The sequence below is a fragment of the Ursus americanus genome, chromosome 10 (assembly GCF_024610735.1).
Source record: "Ursus americanus isolate L20-20 chromosome 10, mUrsAme1.1.p, whole genome shotgun sequence".
NCBI lineage: Eukaryota > Metazoa > Chordata > Mammalia > Carnivora > Ursidae > Ursus > Ursus americanus.
This window is the reverse complement of record NC_142136.1, coordinates 73875090-73898743: the sequence shown is the minus strand read 5'-3', so window position 1 is coordinate 73898743 and position 23654 is coordinate 73875090. Positions and strand designations below refer to the sequence as shown.

The following is a 23654-nucleotide window of genomic DNA, read 5'->3' as shown; positions in this document are numbered from 1 at the left end:
ACGATGAGACTGGGGACTTGGAGCTGGTGATTTTAGATGAGATTCCTGGAGTTATCATTGAAGCTAACATTGTTAAGACTTCGGGGGATGTGGGATGGGGAGAGTGTATTCGGCACTGGGGAAGATCATGAATTCGGGGGACCAGAGCAGTCTATTACAGGTTGAACTGCGTCTCCCAAACAGAATCCCTGAAGTCCTAACCCTCAGTATCTATGAACGTGACTTTATTTGGACGCAGGGTCTTCACAGATGTAATCAGGTTAAGATGACATCATAGTAGATTAGGGTGGCCCCTATTCCAAATGACTGGTGTCCTTATCAGAAGAGGGATGTTTGGCAGGCAGACATGGAGGGAGGATGGCCATGTGAGGATGGGGGTAGTGCTGGATGCTTCGACAAGCCAGGGAATGGCCGGGTCCGCCAGAAGCTGCAAGCAGCAAGGTAGAACCCTCCTCACAGGCTCCAGAGGGAGACTGGTGCTGCCGACACCTTGTTTTTAGACTTCTGGCCTCCAGTGCTGTGAGACAATCACTTCTGTGTTGTCATTTCCCCAGCTTGTGGTAACGAGCACAGATTCAACTCTGGCAAGTGGTTTCGTGAACCACTATTTAATGAACCGAACGGTGATTAAAACCTAAGTTACAAAATGAGCAAAGCGTTCTGCAGCTTTCTGGGATGTCTCATCGTCACCTGCTTACAACTTTTATTAGTTACTAAATGGAATGAACATTTGAACACTTCCCTTTTCGTTCTCCCAGTGTCCTCAGACATTTAGATGAGGGGTAAGTCCTGATATGGCTCCTTCAAGCACTAAAATAACATCAGAACACTAGTCCCACAAGAGAAATACATGCAAAGGATTCTTCAGATAAGGGGAATGATGAAAAGTCGTAAATAAATAAATGCAAGCATTCTTTAAGATGTTATTTGTTTATTTATTTATTTATATGATTTTATTTTCTTTTTTAAAAGTAATCTCTGTACCCCATGTGGGGCTCCAACTCATGACCCCAAAATCAAGAGCTGCATGCTCTCCCAATTGAGCCAGCCAGGCGCCCCCAGATTTTATTTTTAAGTAATCTCTATACCAACATGGGACTCAAACTCACAACCCTGAGACAAGAACGACATGCTCCCCCGACCGAGCCAGCCATGCACCCCAGTGCAAGCGTTTTTAAACTTACTCTTGGAAACAACAACATAAGTCACATAAAATCAGCTTTAGGAATAACATTCCTATTGTTGCCTCTCTATGATTATGACAATGAGAGTGATTCCTAGAGCAGAATCATCTGGTAGCGTGTTCAGCACGCCCGCTCCAGGGTGGGGAGGCAGAGCCCGACACGCCTCCCGGTCACTGGCCGCCAAACAGAAGGAACCCTGTGAAAGTCGTGTCGTCGTCCTCATCCGCGAACAAGCCGTTGGACCTCTCCCCTCCTGCTGCCTGCACCCACACCTCGTCCCCCAGCTTCAGCGGCAGCACTGTGCCGCCCGACGCCTGGTCCTCAGAGCTCATGTAACCGTCCTTGGTGTTCAGTACTTTCACCCCATTTTTGACCAGAGACACCTGAACGTTCCTGGAGAAAACCGTGATGTGGTAGGTGAAGTAATAGACCCCGGCAATGTGGCAAGTGAACTTCCCCGTGGCTACGTCGTAATGATTGAACTCATTATATAGGACCTTATCAAATTTAATGGGCACGTCTGAAGTAGGGAACTTGCTCAGTACGGTGAGTCCCACCGTGAAAGCACTCTTGGGCAAGACTGGAGTCTCACCGATTTTCCCTTTCTCGCCTCGGTCCCCTTTCCAGCCTCTCATTCCCCGGACTCCTGGCTCTCCCTGGGGTCCCAAGGGCCCAGCATCTCCCTTGGGGCCAGGCTTCCCAATGGGGCCCACGGGGCCAGGTAGACCCATTGGGCCCGAAGGCCCACTGCTGCCCTTTAGCCCTTCTGGACCAGTGGGCCCCACACTGCCTTTATCCCCCTTTTGCCCTTGAGGGCCAGTCTCTCCCCTGAGGCCTTTCTCTCCCATGGGACCAACAAATCCCTTTGGCCCGTGTTTCCCCGGGGGTCCTCGTGAGCCTTGATTGCCTTTGATGCCTTTGGCTTCAACTTTTCCATCTGCTCCTAGGTGGAGAAAAAGAATAAAGGAAAAGATGATTTGAGAAACATCACCTTGTAAAACCAACTTTGGCTTTTCCATTATTGAGCGTATGAATGAAACAAAGCAGTGCCCAGGTTCAGTGGGTGCTCAGGGTCTGAACATTAATTGACTCCTAAACTGAGCACACAGAGTACCCATGCACGCATGTGCGTGCACACACACACACACACACACGTGTGTAGCAAAAGACCTTCTGACTCTTGTCCACTATGTCAGTGTTGGGTTCACATCAGAAATTACAGCTCTTTGCCATCACAGTCTACTCTTCGACCGTTAAACGAGGCTGAGCCTTGAGGACACATCTGTGGAAGAGGGAAGTACATCCATAGGCAGATGGACTCAGGCTGCTTTCGGTCAACTGACACTCAGCCCTCGTTCTGTGACATCCACTACGAAACTCCCCACGGGAGTGAGCACAGAATAAAGGCTTCCTAAAGTGTGGCAGTCACTGCCCTGTGCTGGCCAGGCCAGCCCGTCCACTGCACCGACTGTATCACGCTGCTCATCGCTGTGCGTACGTTCTCGGTGCTTCCCTGTCTCCTCCACGCCGACTGGAGAGCAGTGGTTATGAGCATGGAGTCTGGAGTTAAATGCCGGGATTCAATCCTGTCTCCTCCCCATAGGCACACTGGGACATTAGGCAAGCTGATCAGCCAGGACACCTCTGTTCCCCCATCTGTAAAATCGGGATAATGATACTACCTCACGTACAGGCTGTCGTATTGAGGCAATACGTGAAAGGCACTTAGGACAACCCAGCACAAAGGGAACGTTATTTGTGTTTGCTATTGTGACCATTCTCTCTCCCCATCAGTCACAACTGCCAGAGCCCTCCTTACCCCTCAGGGCCCAATTCCAGCACCATGTTCTCCATGCAGTGTTGCCAGAAGCACTGAGTCAGAATTTAATGTCACTCCTCAATGTTCATCAACTAAACCAGGCTTCAGTGAACTATGGTCTGTGAGCCAAATCCAGCCAAATCCTTCCTGTTTGTATGGCCCACAAGCTAAGAGTAGTTTGCATTTTTAAACAGTCACAAATAATATTTGACAATACATGAAAATTATATACAATTCAGATTTCAGTTTTCATAGGGATTCACTGGAACACAGCCCCACTTACATATGTAGTGTCTGTGGCTGCTTTTCACGACAGTTGTGACCGAGACCGTACGGCCTGCAAAGCTGAGATTACTTACAATCTGGCCCTTTACAGAAAAAGAATCACGAGCTTCTAGAGAGCAAGAGCCCTGTTGCCCTTATTGTTGGATTGTCCTCAGAGCCTAGCAAAGGACTTGTTCTGGTGAGCACCAAATGGTTACTAAGTCACCTATGGCTCAGAATTAGAGCATGGTAAAATGGAACACAATTTCTGACCTCGCTCTCCTTTCTCTCCATTCATTCCATCCTTCCCTGGACCACCGGGATGTCCTGGTTCTCCTAGGTGGAAGAGAAGAAAACAGACAAGAGTTAAAATTCCAATTCTGCATTTCTTAGACATTGGTCTCCATCGGGGATGTAGACCCGAGAGTCCTGGGTGTGTGCCCGGCCCTGACACACACAGTGTTCCTCGCAGAAGTGCAGACAGAGAGAGGCAGACGTGAGCAAGCGCCAGGGGCACAGAGTTGTGTACAGGAAGTGAGTTATGAAACGAACGGGGTGGGCCTCCCAAAGCACCCAGCTCCGGGAAGGCAGGACAGGAAGGGAGTGTGTGCACAGATGATCACAATTACGTCTCTGTCTTGTGAGGGGAACTCGGGTAGTGACTGACCGTTGGAGGCACTGGGTGGCCTTCTCACTTCTTTTCTCTCACTCATGCGTAGAGTGGAATGGAAGGTTCACTAGCCTCCTATGAAACACAGATGACTATGGTTACCTGGCACTATTTGGGATGGAAGGGAGGATTCTGGAAGCCTCTCTCCAGCACCTTAGAGTGGTGGTAAATGTCACTGATCAAGTTGGCGTGGCAGACACCATTGGGAACATTAGCTGAGTGAGGCTCTGCCTATCACAATGAGTTGTGAGCACAGAACTCTGCCTATCACAATGAGTTGTGAGCACAGAGCAGGCAATGCTGAGCTCCGGCTTCCTGTGTTGTAAGTCAACATCTCTAGACCAAAGGCAGTCCTTGCTGTAAGGAGGGAGAGCGGAAGCAAAAGATGAAGGAATCATGAAGTCACAGCTGTTTCCTGTGCATGTATGCACACGTATGTACACACATGTACACACACACACATGCACACCATGGTCCCAGTGGGAGGGTGAAAGAATGGATTTCATTAAGATTGAGGTTTTGCCATTACCTTGGACTGGGCTTTTTACTACCCAGAAGTGAGACTGGTCTAAGGCACAAAGTGACATAAACTCACTGAAGATGTTACCCCTCGGACACCCCACAGAGCAGATTTGCAGGGCAGTGGTGGAGAGATGGTTGGTGACCATCTGATTCATCCAGCCCACCCAACAAACCCCTTGGAGCACCAAATGCCACAAGCAGGGAAGCACCTAGAAACACCTAGACTTGCATTCATCTGTACAGCCATCTTCCCATAAGTAATTTGTTCTAATACTTGTTTCTCCAGATCTTAACAAAGACTTTTTAAAAAATCCATATGACAATAGCATTTGCTGGTAAAGCATTAATTTTAGTCCATCCTGAAGTTGCTTTCTCTGTATTATTTCAACCATTTTTAATATAGCTAGAGGAATATCTAATCTGATATGATTATGAAATATGAGAGACTTCTAAATGTTCATCAAGTTTAGTGAAGTTTTCATACTTTAATGTATTGCTGAGGAAAAATGACAGTGGTTTGTGTTCATGTTCCACACAGAGTCCTGAATGTCTAATTAATCGGGGGTGCTTCTATTAATAACAATATTCCATGGTACAGTTTACAGTGAGGATGAGGTTCATTTTCATGAATGTAAATGTAAATTCATATGTGCAAAGTCCTAAAAACTTCTAGGTTTTTGTCAGACTTCTTGTCAGATGTGATTAGTTCACATTGTTTTCTCCTACTCACATACGGCAGAAGAGTTCACACTAAGATGACAGCTCTCCTATTTTCGTGGGAGCCTTTAATGTCTGCATTATCAAGTCAACCTTCAATCTTTGATTTCTCTGCAGAAGTATTTCAGGCACCCATCTGTTTGGGAGAGCTCAATAGGACGATTTGAAAATCCCTTGGGATTTATGCCACCGTACACTGATGGACGATGAGAGTGTGAGGGCTTCCTCCCACAGACACATTTCAGGCCTCAAATGACACAGGTCCATCTGCAAAGGGACCAATGAAGCCACCCAAGCCAATGCATATATTAAATATTTTTAAAGCTTAATTTCTTTTTCTTCATCTAAATTTATCCTTTAAAATGTCAATAGTAGGGGTGCCTGGGTACCTCAGTCAATTAAGTGTCCAACTCTTCATTTTGGCTCAGATCATGATCTCAGGGTCCTGGGATTGAACCCCATGTTGGGTTCCGTGCTCAGCGGGGAATCTGCTTGAGATTCTCTCTCCCTCTCCCTCTGCCCCTCCCTCACTGACTCATGTTCTCAAATAAATAAATGAATGAATCTTTTAAAAAAATAAATAAGATATCAATAGTAGTTTTGCTGTTTTCTCCCTGCACCCAGATAGATCAGTCTGCCTATGTGCCGGGTATGTGACCCTATGGTCAACCCCAGGCTCAAGAACTCCATTCAAGAACCAAGCCTATCAGTTGGTGTTAAGGAAACCACTCACATATCCTGGCTTTTGCCAATTTCCTTCCTAGAGGCTGGAGCCTGTCCCCAGATCCCCAAACCCTGTGTTGGGCAGGCCCCAACACAGGGCACACACACCTGAGTACCGCTGTGTGGCTTCAGTTACCATCTACTTTTGTATTCTCTGTCACTCCGCGTCACCCGCCTCACCGTGTGGCAAGGCATTAACTCTCCCCTGCACTGCAGTCAGGTGCTGTCTGCTAAATATTTAGCAATCAGATTTCTCTATAGACCCTGTGTGCCAAACACCCACCATACCCGCCATCTGAGGCAGAAGGATCTATGACATCATATACTTCTGCGGATGGCCTGCAGTATCAGAGGTGATGGCTAACAGTTATCCCCTCTAGATAGCCATGGAGGGGCCCCTGTTGGTCTGGTCCTGCACTGTTGCCCAGAATCTGACCAGGAGCAGCTCTCAGCCACTGCTTTCTGGGCAAGGGGTGCACGAATGAACGAGGCGGGAGCGGACAGGTGATGGTATGCTCTTAATGAAAGAACGAATGATCTGAGATGAACAGAGGGGTAAACAGAAGGGCATCTGAAGGCTACCAGGTGCTGAGTACCTGCCTCGCCCTTGTCGCCCTTTGCTCCATCTCGTCCGTCTCTCCCAGGCAAACCATTGTGACCGGGATTCCCAGGGATGCCAGGGTGCCCTTGCCTGCACGTGTCCTGCGAGTTCATGTTTCCCATGCAGATTCCAGTGACAAGCAGGAGTAACCAGATCCTCATGGTTCAGATGATGGAGCTGAACTGCAAGAGGGAAACACAGACCAAAAAGAGAAGCCTTTGTTGCTGGGGCCACAGACACAGCCTCTGTTCCTTCCCGTGGAACTCAGACCCAGCCCTGGTCTGCCTTGGACAGAATGGTCAGGGCAGATAAGGGTGGGAGCTGGTAGCAGACAAAGCTGCTTGCAATCAGAAGGCCATTGTTCGGAGCACCTGGGTGGCTCAGGTGGTTAAGCAGCTTCCTTCGGCTCAGATCATGATCCCAGGGTCCTGGGATCAAGTCCCTGGTCAGGCTCCCTGCTCAGAGGGAGTCTGCTTCTCCCTCTGCCTCTCCCCCCTGCTTGTGCGCTCTCTCTCTAATAAATAAATAAAATCTTACAAAAAAAGAAAGAAGAAGAAAAAGGCCATTGTTCTTGGAAGGAACACGTGTGACCGGGACCCCTTTTAATGGTGAGCAATCAAGGAGAAACCCAAGTGCCAGGTAAGATACTTCCATTTATCACTCTAGTGTCGGTAAACTGCTTTTCAGGGCCAGAGAAGAGACCTGTCTCACAGGGCTGCTGTAAAAACCAAATTTGATCACGATGTGCATAAAAGTGCATTTTCAGTAGGGAAGTAAACAATTAGCATTGGACCCAGCAATCCTACTTCTGGGTAGATACGCAAAAGAATAGGAAGAAGAGAATCCAGCAGATGTTTGGGCACCGTGTTCATAGCAGCCTCATTCACAGCAGCAGGAAGGTGGAAACAACCCACGTGTCCACTGACACGTGACTAGTGGAAGAGAATGTGATATACACACACAGTGGAATACTACTCAGCCTTAAAAAGGAAGGAAATTCTAGCACATCCAACGACATGGATGAACCTTAAAGACTTCATGCTAAGTGAAATCAGCCAGACACATAAGGACCAGTACTGCATGATTCCCCTCGCATGAGTCGTCACATTCAGAGAGACAGGGAGTAGAATGGTGCTGGTCAGCTGCCGGGGGAGGGGGAGAGGGATCTAGTGTTCAATGGGGACAGTTTCAGTTTGGGAAGATGAAAAAGTTCTGGAAGTGGATGGTGGGGACAGTTGAACAATGTGAATGTCCTTAATGCTACTAAACTGGACATTTAAAAGTAGTTAAAATGGTAAACTTTATGTCACGTCTATTTTACCACCATAAAAAAAAGAAAATGGAATGAAAAATAGTAAAGCATTCCAAGTGGTCCTACTATGGTCAGATGTACTCTTTGAGTTAAGGTTTTGTTTCTAGGGGAGACCGCTGCGAAGGCCACACGCACACGCACCTCGGGGCACCCCATTTGTGAAGCACACTTTCATGTCTTCTCGCAAGCTCTTGATTTGCTTTCCAACCCCGTCAGGAGAAAAGGCAACGCTGGGTGGTGAGGTTCGCAATGAGATCTGAAGGAGCAGAGCAGCTAATCAGACCAAGTGTTCTAGACAAAGGGAGCGTGCAGGCACGACCTTAGGCTAGTGTGCACACGGGATTGAGGGGACCCTCTCGACCACATCAGATTGCCCCAGGAAGGGACACCGCATCCCTCTCTTTCGTGGCTGTGTAGGAGGGGTTCCATCTATTCATGTCATTGTAGGACTGAAAATCTGGCTCTCCATCTGACTGTATTTCCCTCCTTACTGTATTCCCAGTACTCAGTATGAAGCCTGGAACCGTGTGTTGAATAAATATGTGTCAAATGGAATGAACGTGTGGCGGCAGGTATCCTAGGACATAGAAAACTAGTAACGTGAGGCTAGTGCGATGGGTCAGAACCCAGACTCTCACACAGAGCCGACGGCAGCGGAAGTCTGCACAGCCCTTCGGAAAGCTAAGGAGAAAAGACATCTTAAACCCCGTGATCTCATCCCGACAATTCTTCTTAATAATCCAAAATTTGTGTGCCAAAGATATTCACCATGGCATTATCTGTAATAGTGAAAAAGTGCATACCACATAACGTGTAACCGTAAGTGGTTCATAAGTAGAATATTAACCACTGTAATAACTAGGTAGTTCATGTAGAAATATGTAAAAGATCTATGTTGTGTTGGATTTTCATAAAGTAGACTGAAATGCCATGCACGGGGCGCCTGGGTGGCTCAGTCGGTTGAGCGTCTGCCTTTGGCTCAGGTCATGGTCCCAGGGTCCTGGGATCGAGCTCTGCACCGGGCTCCCTGCTCAGCGATGAGCCTGCTTCTCCCCCTCCCCCTGCTCATGCTCTCTCTCTCTCTCCGACAAATAAATATATAAAATCTTTTTAAAAAATGCTATGCACGTGATGAGTGTACCTATGGAGTTAAGCATAGTGACAAAAACTAGAAGCAAGGGTACCCAAGAGAACATGGTTGCTTCAGAATGGTGGGCTTATGGGATTTCTTCTTTTTAAAAAATGCTTTTTTACCGTGTCTATTAAAATATTTCTAGGTCTGTATTTTTAAAACCAGCTAAACTTGTCATCCAAAGGACTATATCGCCATCTTATGGAAGCCTGTAAATATCAGAGGGTCCACTTTGATGCAAATAAAGTACTTTTGGAAAAGGAAATACAGATGTTTCCCTTTGAAGTCACAAACTTACGCCATTTCAGGAAATTGAGTTGTTTTCTTAGAGCCAAATTCCGTAAATAATCTACACCATCCTCTTTTGTTTAACTCCAGAAGTGACTGGTGATAGTCGAATCTAAATGGCACAGACCAACCTCTGCTAAGAGGTCTACATTTTTCCTTTTTAATTTTTTAAAAAAACGTGTGTTACAATTATTCCAATAATACAAAGATCGCAAGATCATAGTAGTGTCAAATTGAGATAAACTCCATTTTGTCCTCCAGCTAGAGAAGAACTAAGATAAAAGCAAGCATTTATCTTCCCGTAATTTCTTTCTCTAGCTTTGTGTACTTGCTTATGCCACATGCCTAGCATGCAGACGACCTTCAACAAATGATTTTGAATGACTGAATATGCTTTGCTGCCAAATAAATAGTGAAATAAGTGATGGCATATCTAATGAGAAAATTGAGAAGAGGGACATGAGGGCTTGCACAAGGAATGCAGATAGTAAACAATATATAAATATGTTACTTATAAAAATAAAAAGTTACATTTGGGGTCTCACAAAGCCATGAACTGGATCCTCAGTTTCTTAGTTCAACTACAGTTGATACAGTCAACTTTCAATTCCTATGTCTGGTGTTTCCCCAGAATGCACTGGAGCTAAGATCCCCCATCTCCCGTCTTTCTTTTCCCCCTCCCTCTTCTCTTAACTGGATCACCCCCATCTCTTCTCCACACTACACCTAAATTAGGGGTCACTTCTTAGGTGCCACCCTAGATTATAAGCATTTTGAGGATAGCAACTGCATATTTTCTCTTGCTTATTTTCAGTACATCACAGGCAAATATTTGCGGAATGATTTAAAAAAGAAAGAGAGAAACAACTTTTGAAAGAAATATCCTAGCTCCAGCTGTGTCCAAAGCATCTCTTGGGGACGTGACTGGGTATTAATTCTAATCAGTGTCAGTGCCTCTGAGGCAGTGACTATTTTCAGTTTTTTAAATCTGTTGCCTGCAGGGCTATCGAGGGAGTGCTCGGCTACTCTGACGATTGGGCTGACTACGCATGCCCACAAACCTCCCTCACTTTGGATGAGTGCTCACACCTTTGACAGCAGAAGCCTTGGCGTTAGTCGAGACTTGGGCTTAGCAGTAGGGAAAAGAGACCCCAAGTAACAGTGGCTCAAGCAAGTTTGTAGGATACCTCTCTCTTTCTTTTTTGAAAAGATTTCAGTTATTTATTTGAGAGAGAGAGAGAGCACAGCAGGTGAGCGGCAGAGAGGGAGGGAGAAGCTGAGCAGGGAGCCCAACACAGGGCTCCATCCCAGGATCAGGAGATCATGACCTGAGCCAAAGGCAGATGCTTAGCTGAATGAGCCACCCAGGCGCCACTATACTTCCCTCTCATGTCAGGGATGGGCTGGTAGGGCAGGTCTGGTCTGTGCCATCATCAGAGACCAGAATTTTTCTATCCCCAAAGTGTTGCCCTCCCTCAAGGAGTCCACGATGTCTTGCATATAAGCCCGAGAATCATAGAGGATAGATGCAATCCTTCTGCCGAACGTCAAGTTCACGGGCGAAGGACCCTGGCGTTCTGCTGCTATCTCATAAACCTGACACGCCGACACAGTTCAGGGGCAGAGGCACCAGACTGCAAAGGGCTTTGGAGTTAGAGCCTCCTTCCCCCACAATAGGACCTTAGTTAACTTCTGATTTCCCGGTTGTTTCTCCTATGCTTGACCTAGATTTCCCTCTCACTCCTGAATTTCCTGATAAAAGCTTAGTTTACTAAAAGACCGGCCAGAGGCCGCCGAGCAGCCTGTCGAGGGTCTTCCAGCCTCTGTGTCCCTGCATCAGATTCAAGGGACGAAGCAAGCCCCAACATCCCTCCCAGATTCGACAGGATAAGAATCAAAAAATCACAGGGTATTTCCTCGTCGAATACATTTTCTTCCACACGCCCTACACATCGTACACTTCATGTATTTCTTCTTCAGCATACGTGGAGGGGCTCGTTTGTAAGCGACGCTGGGTAAATAAGGACAGCCATAAATATAAAAATGTACACACTGAAAATGTGTGCCAAATAATCTAACAGCTTCTCTAGAAAGCTCTCTAGCAAAGTCTGCTATTCTTACAATTTTTTCTAGAGCGTCATCCCTCCTTCCAGCCAGTTTGCAGTTTCCGGCAGAAGAACATCAACATCTGCTCTTATCTCCTGTCCACTCTCTTCCTCAAGAATGAATTTGGAAACCAGCTTGCTCCTTTCCTACCCAGAACTCTGTAGAATCTGTCTATTTTGCAAATAATTAAGTAGGATCATTGTGCACCGGAAATGTAAGAGCCGTTTTCGGACTCTGATGCCTTAAACTGAATGTAAAGAAATTGTTTCCTACCGCACTTACCTGACCCCCAGGGCTGCAGGCTGCACCCAGGTACTGCACAAACCAGGAATCGAGGGCTAACTAAAGAAAATCACGCCTTCCTGCCCTACAATTCCCTAGCGGGTCTATCTGCAAAACAGCAGGAAGGGGAGGGAACAGAGTAAGGCACAAGATGTCTTGGAAGAACTTCAAAAATTGCAGCCACACTTGAGCCGGGTAGCATCTTCTACCAGTACCGGTTCGGAAAACTTAGCTCCGTTCCCCCCTGTGCTTTTGAATAAAGGGAGAGAAAGCATGGCACACTTCTGAGTAGTCTGGAAGAAGGGATCCGCACAGCAGGTGTCTTTCCTAAATGTTTGTGTCTTTGCTTGAACAGCTTCCCTGCTGACCTCGGGCCGGTTATGGGCCAACAGGACAAAACCGAAGATGAACAAATTTGAATTCCAGACCATTGGAATACACATCATTTAACTAGATCTCTCAAACTTCTGTGTAGGTCCTTTCATTTTGGACACTTGTGTACGTTAGAATTTCGTGCTCGTTCTCTTCACAAACACACCTCTCTTCACAAGCACACCATCTGCCACTGAGAGAAACATGGTGCAATGATTTTTTTGATGCCATGCAATCATTCATTTTTAATTTTTCCCGATCAGAGTCTATGAACATGGATCTCAAACGTTAAAAATAGCATCAGGAGGACAAATGTACTCAACGCTGTGCTGAGAACCAGCTCAGAGAACCTAGTCAGATTGCAGAGGCCACACAGAGAATGGGCTATCCGGGTGCAGGGCAAGTCCACTGAACAGAGGCAACACCCTCTCTACTCGCCATGCCTCAGTGTCCCCATCTGTACCGCAGGCAAAGCAGTCCCAACATCACAGGGAAGTGGCACGATTTAATTTGGTGACATAAGTTAAGCCGGTTTCGCTTCCACCATCTCCATAGCCCGACTCACCTCTTGATCCCGGAATGCACCCAGACACCTTTGGTCCTTTCTCAGCAGGAGGGGAGCAGCGGCAGCATTTGCCCTACTGACAATTCCTCCTTTCTGCTTTTGCTGTCCCTCCCCTGACCCATGTCATCCTTATCTCCCCCTTCTCCACCCAAGGCTTCTTCCCGGTTTTCCTCCTCTGCTTGGTCACTCTCTGGGGGCGTTCCCAGGTCGATGGCCTCCTTACGCTGTCTGCTTCCTCTCCCCCTGCCTCTCCCGCTCTCACCGCTCTCTGGAGCTGCACACGGCATCGCACTACCCACAGGTGGGACCGGATAGTCACACGAGTCCCGCCATCCCAGCTGTTCTTTTCTGAATCCACTGATGGCGCCAGCACCCAGCCATCAACCCCGCCATCACCCCAAGGCAGAACTTGGGAACGACGTCTCCTCCCAACAGCTGTGGCCACGGCCGAGCAGCCTGCACATCCAGCCTGCCCTCCTTTCCCACTGTCTCTTTGCTGGACACGGGCTCCCAGATCAGCTCCTGCCTCTGGTTTTAAATCCGCTGTTTCCCCTGCCACTGGCGTGAGCTCCGAAGCACAACTGGGCACAGCTTTCCTTGCCTTCAATTCTTTACCTACAGAACGAAATCCCAGCACCTCATCCTGGTTGGCAGATCCTTCGGGATCCAGCTTCCACCACTGCGGCTTCTCACATAACTTGTGGCACTTTGATTCAAGCCACATACCCGGGGGCCCTGCCGTGCTGGGTTAGTGCTCCAGGATGCTGCTTGGGCCTCGCCTCCTGGGCCACCTTCCTGCCCTGACACCAGATGAGAGGACTCCCTAAAGGCCCTGTAACTCAAACACAGCCCTAGTGTTGCATGATTCACACTGAATTTTAATTACACTTCTTATGTGCCTGTCTCCCTTCTCTGACCACAGGCATCTTTGGAGGATTACCCATTTCGGCTTGCCTCCCGAATGCACAGGGCAGGTGGCTGCCATGTGAGGTCATCTCCCCCTCAGCTCTTCTAGAAAGTTCCTCTGCCCTCTTTTCACCCCTTCCTACATAGGGCACCAGCTTGGTCCCTGGAAGCCACCCTTGAGAGGCAGGCTTTCAGGTTCCCAGTGCTCCCCCTGCCCCTCCTCACCCCGAAGCCAGCTCCCTCGAAGCCAGCTCCCTCTTCCGGTGCAGCACAAGGCAGGGGGAGCAGATCAGTTTGGGAAGTAGGTGGTTGTTGAGAGTAAACAAATAGTGGGGACTGGCTGCTTGGCAACCTTGTTAGGAATACTTTACTGATTAGAGTCACAGCAAACAATGGGCTATTTACTTAACTTCTCTGAGCTGCTAATTAGAGAAGGAAACTCTATTTCCCTGCCCCCAAAGGGTAAGCAGCCAACCTCCCGGTGAAGCGGCCTCATCTCCACCGGGGCAGCAGCTCTGAGATGTGAAGCGTATATAAAGGCCCGTGCAGTTCCTCTACGGTCCAGCGTCAGTAGCAAGAGCTGCTCCTAGAGAGTGGAACAGGCCTTGGCACTCAGGGTTTGGCTTTATCCAACCCGCAGTGACTTTTTCCAGGCAAGTGGCTCCCCCCCTGCTCCCCTGGGAGCCCTTCCTCCCGTACCTATCTAGGGGCTCAGGCCTGCTCATCCATGGATGAATTTTTACTGAAGTCTATCAATGTCCAGACAGGAAATGAGCTCTAAATGCCAGAAACCCACCTAGCACTCACTCTCTACTTAAACTATGTATCTGTTATGTCTTATTTCACTACTCCGATGCTTTACTGGAACGAGTTTGGCAAATTAACTTTAATATACAAAACAAGTATAGATTCACAGCATTTACAAGAAATCATTCAAATAACATTGTAAATAATATTTTTTTTTTACAAAAACTTCATTCAACAGAAATACATGTCAAGTTATAGCAGTCTTGTACAACATACTTCAGCTGTCAACAGCGAATTCATCAGTTTGGAAGCTGTCACGTGACAACATTGTCTCGATGTTGCGTTAAATTCAAGGAAAAGGTTACTAAAAGCCTGCAAAATAGGTAAGTCAAACACAACTGATGCTAATATTTACAAAAAAGACCAATTATTAAATTACAGAACCGTTAGAGGACAGTATTTTCTAAATACAAATGTCAATGCCTAGGAGATGACTAAGGACGATAATGTTAAGTGTGTTGTAGCTAAAAACATTTGCATCAAATTATGTAAGCTTCTGGGCTTTTCCTTCTAAACTCGGACAGTTGCTACTTAATTCTTCTCAAAACCGTTCGATCTGTACTTTCACCGCATGCATCCTGAGGATAACAGCACGAGCCAAGTGGAATTTTAATGAGAACATGTGTAGGTTAAGCTTCTAGGGACCAACGTTTTTGGGCAGCTTGACCCAGCCGATTTGTGTCCAGCGTCCCTGGCCTGTCAGCCATCGGAAGGACGTGTATCCACACTTGTTAGTGCTGTCCTGTGAGGGACACAGCTGTGTCTCCCCTCTTCCATAAATAACAAGACAGCAGTTTCTCCTTAACTCCAAGTAATCGAGCTCTTCTATTCTGGCTACATCACTAAGTTGATGTGTACTGAGAAATATCAGCAGTTTGGGCACGGAGAGTTTTCCAGCGGATAAATGCTGGATCATGGCTTTTGCAAAAGATTTCTATTGTGAAACAAAGTTTGAATTAAATGCATTTCTGCTTTGTGTCTAGACAACAGCGATGTAGGATTGAGGGGATTTTCTGAACCGGCATGGAGCTGGTCTTCGTCCAGATTAGGTATAGAAAGGCACAACAATATTTAGAAATAGCATGGAGACGGGGGTGAAATATTTTCAACGACAAAATCAGATCTACCAGGGGAAAAGGGGAGATCTATTGAAAATAAAACTAGGAAGAAGGGACCCCAGGAAAGCTCTGGCACATTGCTGCCCATCTTTTGCTTACTTGCAGGCCAAAGACGAAGAAAGCGATTTCTCTAAGATTTTACAAATATTCCATTTTATGACTGTTTACGATTTACTGCAAGGTGGTTGTGCCTTTTAGGTATGATGAAAATCGAGAAGGTTGCTTTTGACCCAAGGCCAAGGCCAATTCAACTGTCTTCCAACAGATTCTGAAACATAGATAATAAATTAGGTGAGATTTGTCACAGTGTCTTGCTATCTTTGTGAGAGAGAGTGTGTGCGTTGTGGGGGCATCCATATGAGGCAATGTGGGGTTAAAATGAGACAAAGAGGGAGAAAGCAAGACTCCCAATGAAATCCATACAAAATCCATTTGGGGGCTCTTGGTTTATTTCTCTTGTGTTCTTTCCAAGTGGAACACAGGACTCGCATCAAGAAGGAAAGTGGGGCAAACCTAAAATTAGAATACTTGAGCCACCTATTCTTTATCGAACTCACGCGTTTGGTAATAAAACTCAAGCTAGATAAATAGATTTAAAAGAAGTGAAAGGCATTCTACCTTCTAAAAAAATTTTCTCATTTTTCAAAATCACCAGAAAAGGCCAAGCAGGATCTACTCAGGGTGGGTATTTGATGGACTGACTGCTCACACCGCGCCGAGCTCTCGGGGGCGGTGCCGGTGCTGGTACCCGAGCTTCCTGCTACTTCTGGAGAGTCCACGGAGGGACAGGCGGCAAGCCAAAGTTAGGGCTTGGATGGGATATATAGCAGGACCGGTCACGGCACTTAAAGCACTTCACTGCGCATTAGGAAACATTAGCAAATGGAAGCCCATTAAGTGTTCTTTACTTGAACTGAGTTCTCACTGAAAATGTAACACAAGCAAATAGTTTTCTTTTCTTCCCTAATTTTCTTATATTAAAAAAAAAAAACTATTCAAAATTGTGTATACAAACAACTCTGTTTAGCACAGAGACCCCTATAGTTACTTTAGCTGAGGGGTCCACAAAAAGCATTTTAAGTGTAGTTTTCAAAATAGATCATTACATTTTCTTAGTAAAAAGGTCAGTTATATAAATGCAACTAAAATCGAGAGGTCTATCCAAAAAAGAAACAACATGTGTGTCTACACACACACACACACACACACGCATACGCTCGTACACTCGGTCGTTGACCCCAAGGCAGCCTGACCTTGCAGCAATCCTACGTACAAGTGAGCACATCACTGTGGCAGACCGGACAACATTTCCAGATAATGCTCTAAGGCCTACTCAGACGTCCAGGATTATGTCTTCTTGATGCGTGATGTCACCTCCTTCGGGACCGGCCCTGGGTGGGGGGGAGGCTGGGAGGGGGAAGGAGGGACCAGACACCAGGCACAGGTTCCACCTTTGTCTAGGACGTTACAGGTTTGTTTATTCTCCAGCACGGGCCTATTGGAAAACAGGACTTTCTGAGAGGAGCCTACGGAAAGGGGATTCTCACACAGAAAACCGAAGTGTGGACCACAATACCCCCCGGTCCAGTGCACCAAGCACATTTAAATGGCCTCTCCCTTGCAGAACTTGTCTTCTCCAGACATATTTAAAAGTTATTTTCATCAACATCTACAATATAGACAAAGACAAGGAGATCACTAATGCCAGGTGTCAGCTCACGTGGCCTTCGTTAGAAAAGACTGCCATGTCTGAGTCTAGATGTGTTTTTGTTAAGGTCTCTTAATAAAGAATGAATCTTCAGAACCCTACCGACAGGTTAGTAAGGGCGTGGTTAGCACTACTGTTTGGGGTTTATGCAACAAAGTCGGCTTCGAATCCTGAGGAAGGTGCGCTGCTCTGAACCACAGGTTTCCTCGGTGGAATGTTCAGGTCACTGTAACTTAACCAGTGGGGACGCCAGAAACAACGGATGGGGAGAGCGCACTGATGCTCTGAGAGTGCCTTTCCATGGCTGCGTGTGCGTATTTCGTTTATCAGAAAATTAAAGTAAATGGGTTTTTATATTGCAAACGGGTAGGTCTGATTCGTTCCTTAGGTCTCTACGTGCAAGTAGGTGTGATTTCTGCCCGGGAGTCACATGCTGCACACACACTGGCGGGAAGGGACCTGACTCGAGAAGGACAAATCCACCCCACGGTAGGATTCTGCACTTTCTCCCTGGAAAGCGGCCTCATCTTCAGGCTGCTGAAGTCCCGATGGTGGGCCACGGGAGGGCTTCATCGTGCTTTTCCCTCCAGCCTGTAGGGGACGCATCTCACCAGAGGAAGCCTGCACTACCACTTGGTGACAAGTCAGACGATCCGGAGGGCCACCACGGCCATCTGCACTGAGGCGCTAACTCCCCTAATACGGGGGAAGACAGGAACAGCTTTGCCCGTGCTGGCGCGACACAAACGTACCAGCCCCATCACAACTGTCCCCTTCGAATCCACATGCAAAAGTGGCATTGTAATCAAGTCCCTCCTCAGGAACGGCAGCAGAGCGTGCCTGTCATCAGCGATGCCCACTGGGGTCACTGCTCGGCTTCACCGCACAGCAGGTCACCTTGCCACGGCCCAGCCATCTTGGCACAGGTCACAGAGGGGTCTCGCGGACATCAGGGCCGTGCGTCATGACCTCCGTCTCCCAAGGAGGAGCTGGGTCTTCAGAGGCACATCCAAGGCCTCCTATTCTTCATCGATCCCCAAAAGAAGTTTTCAGTACTGGGTTCAGCACACGAGAAACAGAAATGGTTCTCCTCCTTACAGACACCTGGGCAAAAGTGTGGCCTCCCGTTTTCATTTCTTGAAAGGGGTGAGTTTGTTGAACGTGTGCCAGAAGAGTGACGGCTTCCTCTTGGGTTCTGCCAGGGCAAACACCTGCTGCTGGGGGACGCTGGTGGGCACGGTGACGTGGCGCTGGTGGAGGGGGTGCAAGCTCTGGTGCGGCGGGGCCACGGGGCATCCGCTGTAGCCTAACTCGAGAGGGGAGAAGGGCGGAACATGGACCCAGCGTCACTTGTTAGCCGAAAAGGAAAAAAAGCGCCAAGACCTGAGTTCTTAGCTGATTCTTAACTCATAGGAACCCAAAGTACATCCAGGAGCCATCATAACAGCACCTACCAGGTGCTATGAGAATTAAGGGAGCTAGCTTAGAACAGGGTCCCCGAACCGAATCGCTTAATCAAAATGTTTCATTGGGATAGGTGTTTTAAACGTGCGCAGAGGTGATGAGAAAGGCCTATGACAATGAGCTCCAGGATCACAAGCTAACTGTGAAAGTCAGTGTAACAGGAGGAAAGCACGTGGGTCTTAGAAGGAGCCGGGACTCCATTCCGAAAGCACCCCTGCCCTGATCTGCCGCAAGGCTCTCCTGGCCTGCCTGGTGAGAAGTGCCTGGCAGGGGACCACCCACCACCACCCGCGTTCCTTCCATTCGGGTGCCTACTTGCTGAGCCAGTGACTCCTGGAAGACACAGACACAAACTAATACATTCTAACAAATGGATATCTACTGGTCACCTGCCATTGAAGTGGAGATGCAAAAAAAAGAACAAAATAGGAGGTTTTTTGCCCCAAAAGTACTTATCACTTAGTAGGGGGGATTTCTGCCTTGGAGCGGAGGGAACAGGGAAATGGGAACGCTAAGGGTTGTTTTGGTCATGAATTCTTCCTGGCCCTCAGCTGATGGCACATCACCACCCTGGGCTTAACTGGGTCTTGTTTTTGTACTTCCAGTTACGAAAATCCTGAATGGGACACATTTCAGAGGATAAATTGTTCTTAGAGTAGGAAGTCAATCAGAAGAAAAGCTTCTAAGAATATAAGAAATATTTTTGGAATAAAAACCCTTATTATTTTATTCCTGTTGGGTGAGATCACGTGTATTATTGGAGCTGTAAAAAAAATCTCTGTTTGCACACCAGGAGGCTGGGGCGTGACCTGAGCGCAGGTCACCCTCAGCAGCTGCTCAGGCGTTTCTAATGTGCACGGAGGGCAGGGAGTCCTTGCTCTAAGTAAGCTAGTGTGTCTTCTTTTCAGCTCATTTCTTGATGTGCTGGCCGTTTAGACCCTTTTCTCTTACCTAAACTAGGACGTAGCCTGTACCGATGAGCAGTTTGGGGCCGGAGGGTTCTCCTTCACGTGTGCCCACAACACGCAGGAGCTGCTGGTTTGCCTTGGACTGGGGAGCCGGCTGGCCCGAGGAAGGCGGCCAGCACTCCCTCCCCCAGGAAGGGGAGGTGCAGAAGCTCTGTGGTACCGATTCAGAACACATCTTACAGGCTCGTGCTCAAATGCAGGCAAATACTCAAGCACACCCACACTCAAAACCAAACGCCAATTATTCTAAACCACCCATTTGGTTGTGGAGGGGGAACCTATGATCTTGAGTTTCACCCATACGTCTCTTCTTTGTTGAGAGCTGGTCATCAGTGTGCTAACGACTTCAGACATGCTCCCCAATTTTAATTCCAATACTGATACACATGAAGGAGATAAAGAGATGAAGCCTTCTTCAAAACTTACCTTTTGACTTTCCGTGTCCTGCCTTTTGAGCATTTAACATGGCGAGTTTCTTTTGATTTTCTGAAATTTCCATTCCTGGATTTAGGAACAGACATAATAAACATTCAAAACAGGTGAAATAAGTCAATCAGAGAAAGACAATTATCATATGATTTCACTCATATGTGGAATTTAAGAAACAAAACAAAGGATCATAGGGGAAGGTAGGGAAAAAGAAAATAAGATGAAATCGGAAAGGGAGATAAACGGTAAGAGACTCTTAACCAAGGAAACAAACTGAGGGTTGCCGGAGGGAAGGTGGGTGGGGGGATGGGGTAATTGGCTGATGGGTATTAAGGAGGGCACGTGATGTGATGAGCACTGGGTGTTATATGCAACTGATGAATCACACATTCTACCCCTGAAACTAATAGTATACTATATATTAATTAATCGAATTTAAATAAAATTTTAAAAAAAAATAAGAAACAAGTGACACCATTACAGAGTAAAACTAGAACCATAACCCACGTTAACGCTGGAGGTGTTCAACACAACCTGTAGCAAAATCCTTATTCCTGGAGGAACTGTAAGAGACTGAAAAGATTATAAGTGGAGGAGCAGCAAGGACTGCCACAGGATGGACACTGGGACGACATCCTCCCACGCAGGACACGTTAACAGGTGCAGTGGGGTGCTGTGAATATCAACACACAGACGACTGACCAAACACTGCCTGTAGGAACTCTGTCTGTCCTGCAGCAAGTTGAGAAGCACAGCTGACCCTCGAGCAACATGGGGTTGAACGGCATGGGCCCACGTATACATGGGGTTTTCTCAATAAATACAGGGCAGGACTGTAAATGTATTTCCTCTTCCTTATGATTTCCTTAATAACATTTTTTCTCTGGCTCATTTTATTATAAGAATGCCGCATATAATACATATAACACAGCAGATGTGTGTTAATGGACTATGTTATTGGTAAGGTTTCTGGTCAACAGTGGGCTAAGGAGTAGTTAAGTTTTGGGGGAGTCAAGAGTTACACACAGATTTCTGACCATGTGGGGGGGTTGGCGCCCCAACCCCTGCATTATTCAAGGGTCAGCTGTATTTGGGATTTGAAAGATCCTGCTTCTTTCTTCCAGGGGGCCCTTTCACTCTGGGAGACGGCTGGCAAGAGCTGGCCTCTGGGGCCGCGGGCGCCTGAGGTCGGAAGACGGAGTGCTGCTCACCCATCTCGCGGTCCTCCTGCACGCGCCGCCTTTCATCCCCACAGGCCTGCAGCCACCGCGCCTTGTCCTCTTGCTTTTTGGCACAGAACAGATGAACTTCGTCGGTGGTTTTGCTGACGAGCTTGAAAGCGTTCCTCACGTTGAGGTTCCAGTCCTTGTCCCGGCCGTCCTCCAGGTCCACGAGCTCCACCCCATCCATGTCCGTGCGGCCTCTGTAGTAGAGCACGTCCCTGCGCAGCAGGTCCTTCTTGCACGACACCAGCTGGTGGTCAAACAGGAAGAACGTCCGCTGCTGGCTCTTGCCGTGCTTGGTGATTCTGGTCAGTTCCCCAGAATGGATCAGTTCGGAACTTCGGTCTAGGATATCCAGCCCCTGCAAGGATGAACACACATTTTAAGACCTTCCCACTCGGATTCCTTGAGAACGTGTCACGGATACAAGAACAAGTCCTGACCCAGTCTTCCTCCGACTTTCCAGTTACAGGAGACCCGTTCACAGGTCCGCAGGGCTAAAAAGGCCACTCACATCTCGAGTGGTTCGTCTCCTTGTGTGTGAAACTTCTTTGCTTTATTTCCTACTCAGCGGGAAAATGTTACAGTGCCTCTGTGTTATCTGATGGGTCCTCCTTACAAGGAAGGACTGGTGATAAAAGTGCTGGATGGACGGACTCCAGCCAGTCTGAAGGCTGCTCCTTTGAGAATAAGGACACCAAGGAGGCTTTCTTTTTTTTTTTTTTTCTTTTAAGATTTTATTTATTTATTTGACAGAGAGACACAGCGAGAGAGGGAACACAACCAGGGGGAGTGGGAGAGGAAGAAGCAGGCTTCCCGCTGAGCAGGGAGCCCGATGCGGGGCTCGATCCCACTGGGATCACGCCCTGAGCCAAAGGCAGACGCTTAATGACTGAGCCACCCAGGTGCTCCCCCAAGGAGGCTTTCTATGTGGGGGGACTTGAGTGCTACAGACTCGGGGGCTCTGGCTTTCGAGTCTGGTATGTATAGCGGCTCCCAGAATCATAACTAGCTAAGAATCTTGGAAACAAAAGACCAGACAGCAAATTGCCAGCAAGGTATTGGTAAGCTTCTGACAATAAATTATCCCCTAAGTAACTGTAAATGTATTTCCTCTTCCTTATGATTTTCCTAATAACATTTTTTTCTCTGGCTTACTTTGTTGTAAGAATACAGCATAGAATACATGTAACATGTACCAAATGTGCGTTAATCTATTATGTTATCAGTAAGGCTTCTGGTCAACAGTGAGCTAGGAGCAGTTAAGTTCTAGGAGAGTAAAGAGTTACACACAGATTTCTGACCGTGTTGGGGGAGTTGGCGCGCCAATCCCTGTGGTCCAAGAACACAAGGAAAAAACACCTTTACAGTATTAGGCTGGGTCTAACCCAATGTAACCATGTGGTATTTGGTATGAGACTGGCTTTTGATTTATAAGATTTTATCCTTCTTCAATCCCAGTTATACACAATATTTTGTGGAGGCAAAAAAGCTTGACTCCAGAATAGTTCTTCTACTTGCTTGCTTAGAGCAATTCTGTGCCCCACATTCTTTACTTACAAAGTAAGAGAGTTAAATGTGGTGATGTCTGAGGGCCCGTCCAAGCTCCAGAAGGCTCTATGGCCCCTGAAATAGAAGTATTTCTTTCCAACATTCGCTGCCATAACCTACTTTAGTTAAAACCTAACTTCTCAGTCCAAACTTTCTTAATCCTTAGGGACAGTGAGTTCTGACCAATTAGTTTAATGTATGATGAATTGTGGTTGGTCTGAAAACAATCGGAACATCATTAGTCGTTCGAGCAAGCCACTTAACCTTGCCATGTTCCCATTCCCCTATCTGTTAAATGGGGGTAACAGTAGCTCCTACCTCACAGGAATATTGAAAAGATTAAACGAGTTCACATATAAAAATGGCTTACACCAGTGCCAGGCATGTGGTAAACACAATCGTCGTCGTTCTTATAAACAAATGTGTGTGCATGTGTGTGCACATATGCACGCTGGACCATCATGACAGCTGGTGCCAAGCACTGCATTTGCCACCGTCTTACATAATCCTCACGAGAGCTCTGTGAAGTACCTAATATTTTCAACCCCATCTTAAGGATGAAAATCTTAATCTTGCCCAGACAATACCCAATTCAAACAAGGCAGTGTGAGTCCAGAGTCCATACTCCTACCACACTACTTGTATTTTAAATGGTCTCCCAGGTGGCACAGTCAGTTAAGTGTCCTACCCTTGGTTTCAGCTCAGGTCATGATCTCAGGGTCGTGAGACAGAGCCCCGTGTCCCACCCCACACTCACTCAAAGTCCAAGACTCTCTCCCTCTGCCTTTCCCCACCTCCCACTAGCTCTCGCTCTCAAATAAACAAATAATATTTTGAAAATGTTCTCTAGTTGCTCTGATGGAGCATGATTTCTAGCAGGAGAGACAGAGCGTAAACAATGAATTAATTACATACACTCTTCA

The 23654-nt window shown here is 47.2% G+C and overlaps 2 protein-coding genes across 7 annotated transcripts in view; both read right to left on the bottom strand.

Moving 5' to 3' along the window:
• Positions 1-944: 944 nt before the first annotated feature.
• On the bottom strand, positions 945-14261 carry C1QTNF9 (C1q and TNF related 9). Of its 2 annotated transcripts, XM_045797091.2 has the most exons (5): positions 11621-14261; positions 7954-8068; positions 6496-6682; positions 3541-3603; positions 945-2127 (listed from the first exon to the last, which is right to left on the bottom strand). In XM_045797091.2, exons 3-5 carry the CDS (start codon positions 6659-6661, stop codon positions 1355-1357), a joined length of 1002 nt encoding a protein of 333 aa, XP_045653047.1. In that variant the 5' UTR covers positions 6662-6682; positions 7954-8068; positions 11621-14261; the 3' UTR covers positions 945-1354. The 2 variants fall into 2 exon arrangements, with proteins under 2 accessions (XP_045653047.1, XP_045653046.1); XM_045797090.2 differs by lacking the exon at positions 7954-8068 and having other exon boundaries at positions 946-2127.
• A 70-nt stretch (positions 14262-14331) lies between these two features.
• SPATA13 (spermatogenesis associated 13) overlaps positions 14332-23654 on the bottom strand; it is a 332158-nt gene continuing 322835 nt past the window's right edge. For all 5 annotated transcript variants that reach the window (XM_087865231.1, XM_045797086.2, XM_087865232.1 and 2 more), the window contains 3 exons: positions 21169-21541; positions 19955-20029; positions 14332-18402 (listed from right to left, as the gene is read on the bottom strand). In XM_087865231.1, the coding sequence (XP_087721357.1) occupies positions 18227-18402; positions 19955-20029; positions 21169-21541 (624 nt within the window). In that variant the 3' untranslated portion in view covers positions 14332-18226. The remainder of the gene's footprint in view (positions 18403-19954; positions 20030-21168; positions 21542-23654) is intronic.

Bases quoted from the DNA above. Each gene is read 5' to 3' on its own strand.
- C1QTNF9 (XM_045797091.2), bottom strand. From the start codon at position 6,661: ATGAGGATCTGGTTACTCCTGCTTGTCACTGGAATCTGCATGGGAAAC. The intron at 3,604-6,495 runs GTACTCAGCACC...TCTTCCACCTAG, and splicing joins GGGCGACAAGGGCGAGGCAG to GAGAACCAGGACATCCCGGT. The intron at 2,128-3,540 runs GTCAGAAATTGT...TTCTCCACCTAG, and splicing joins TGGAGAGAAAGGAGAGCGAG to GAGCAGATGGAAAAGTTGAA.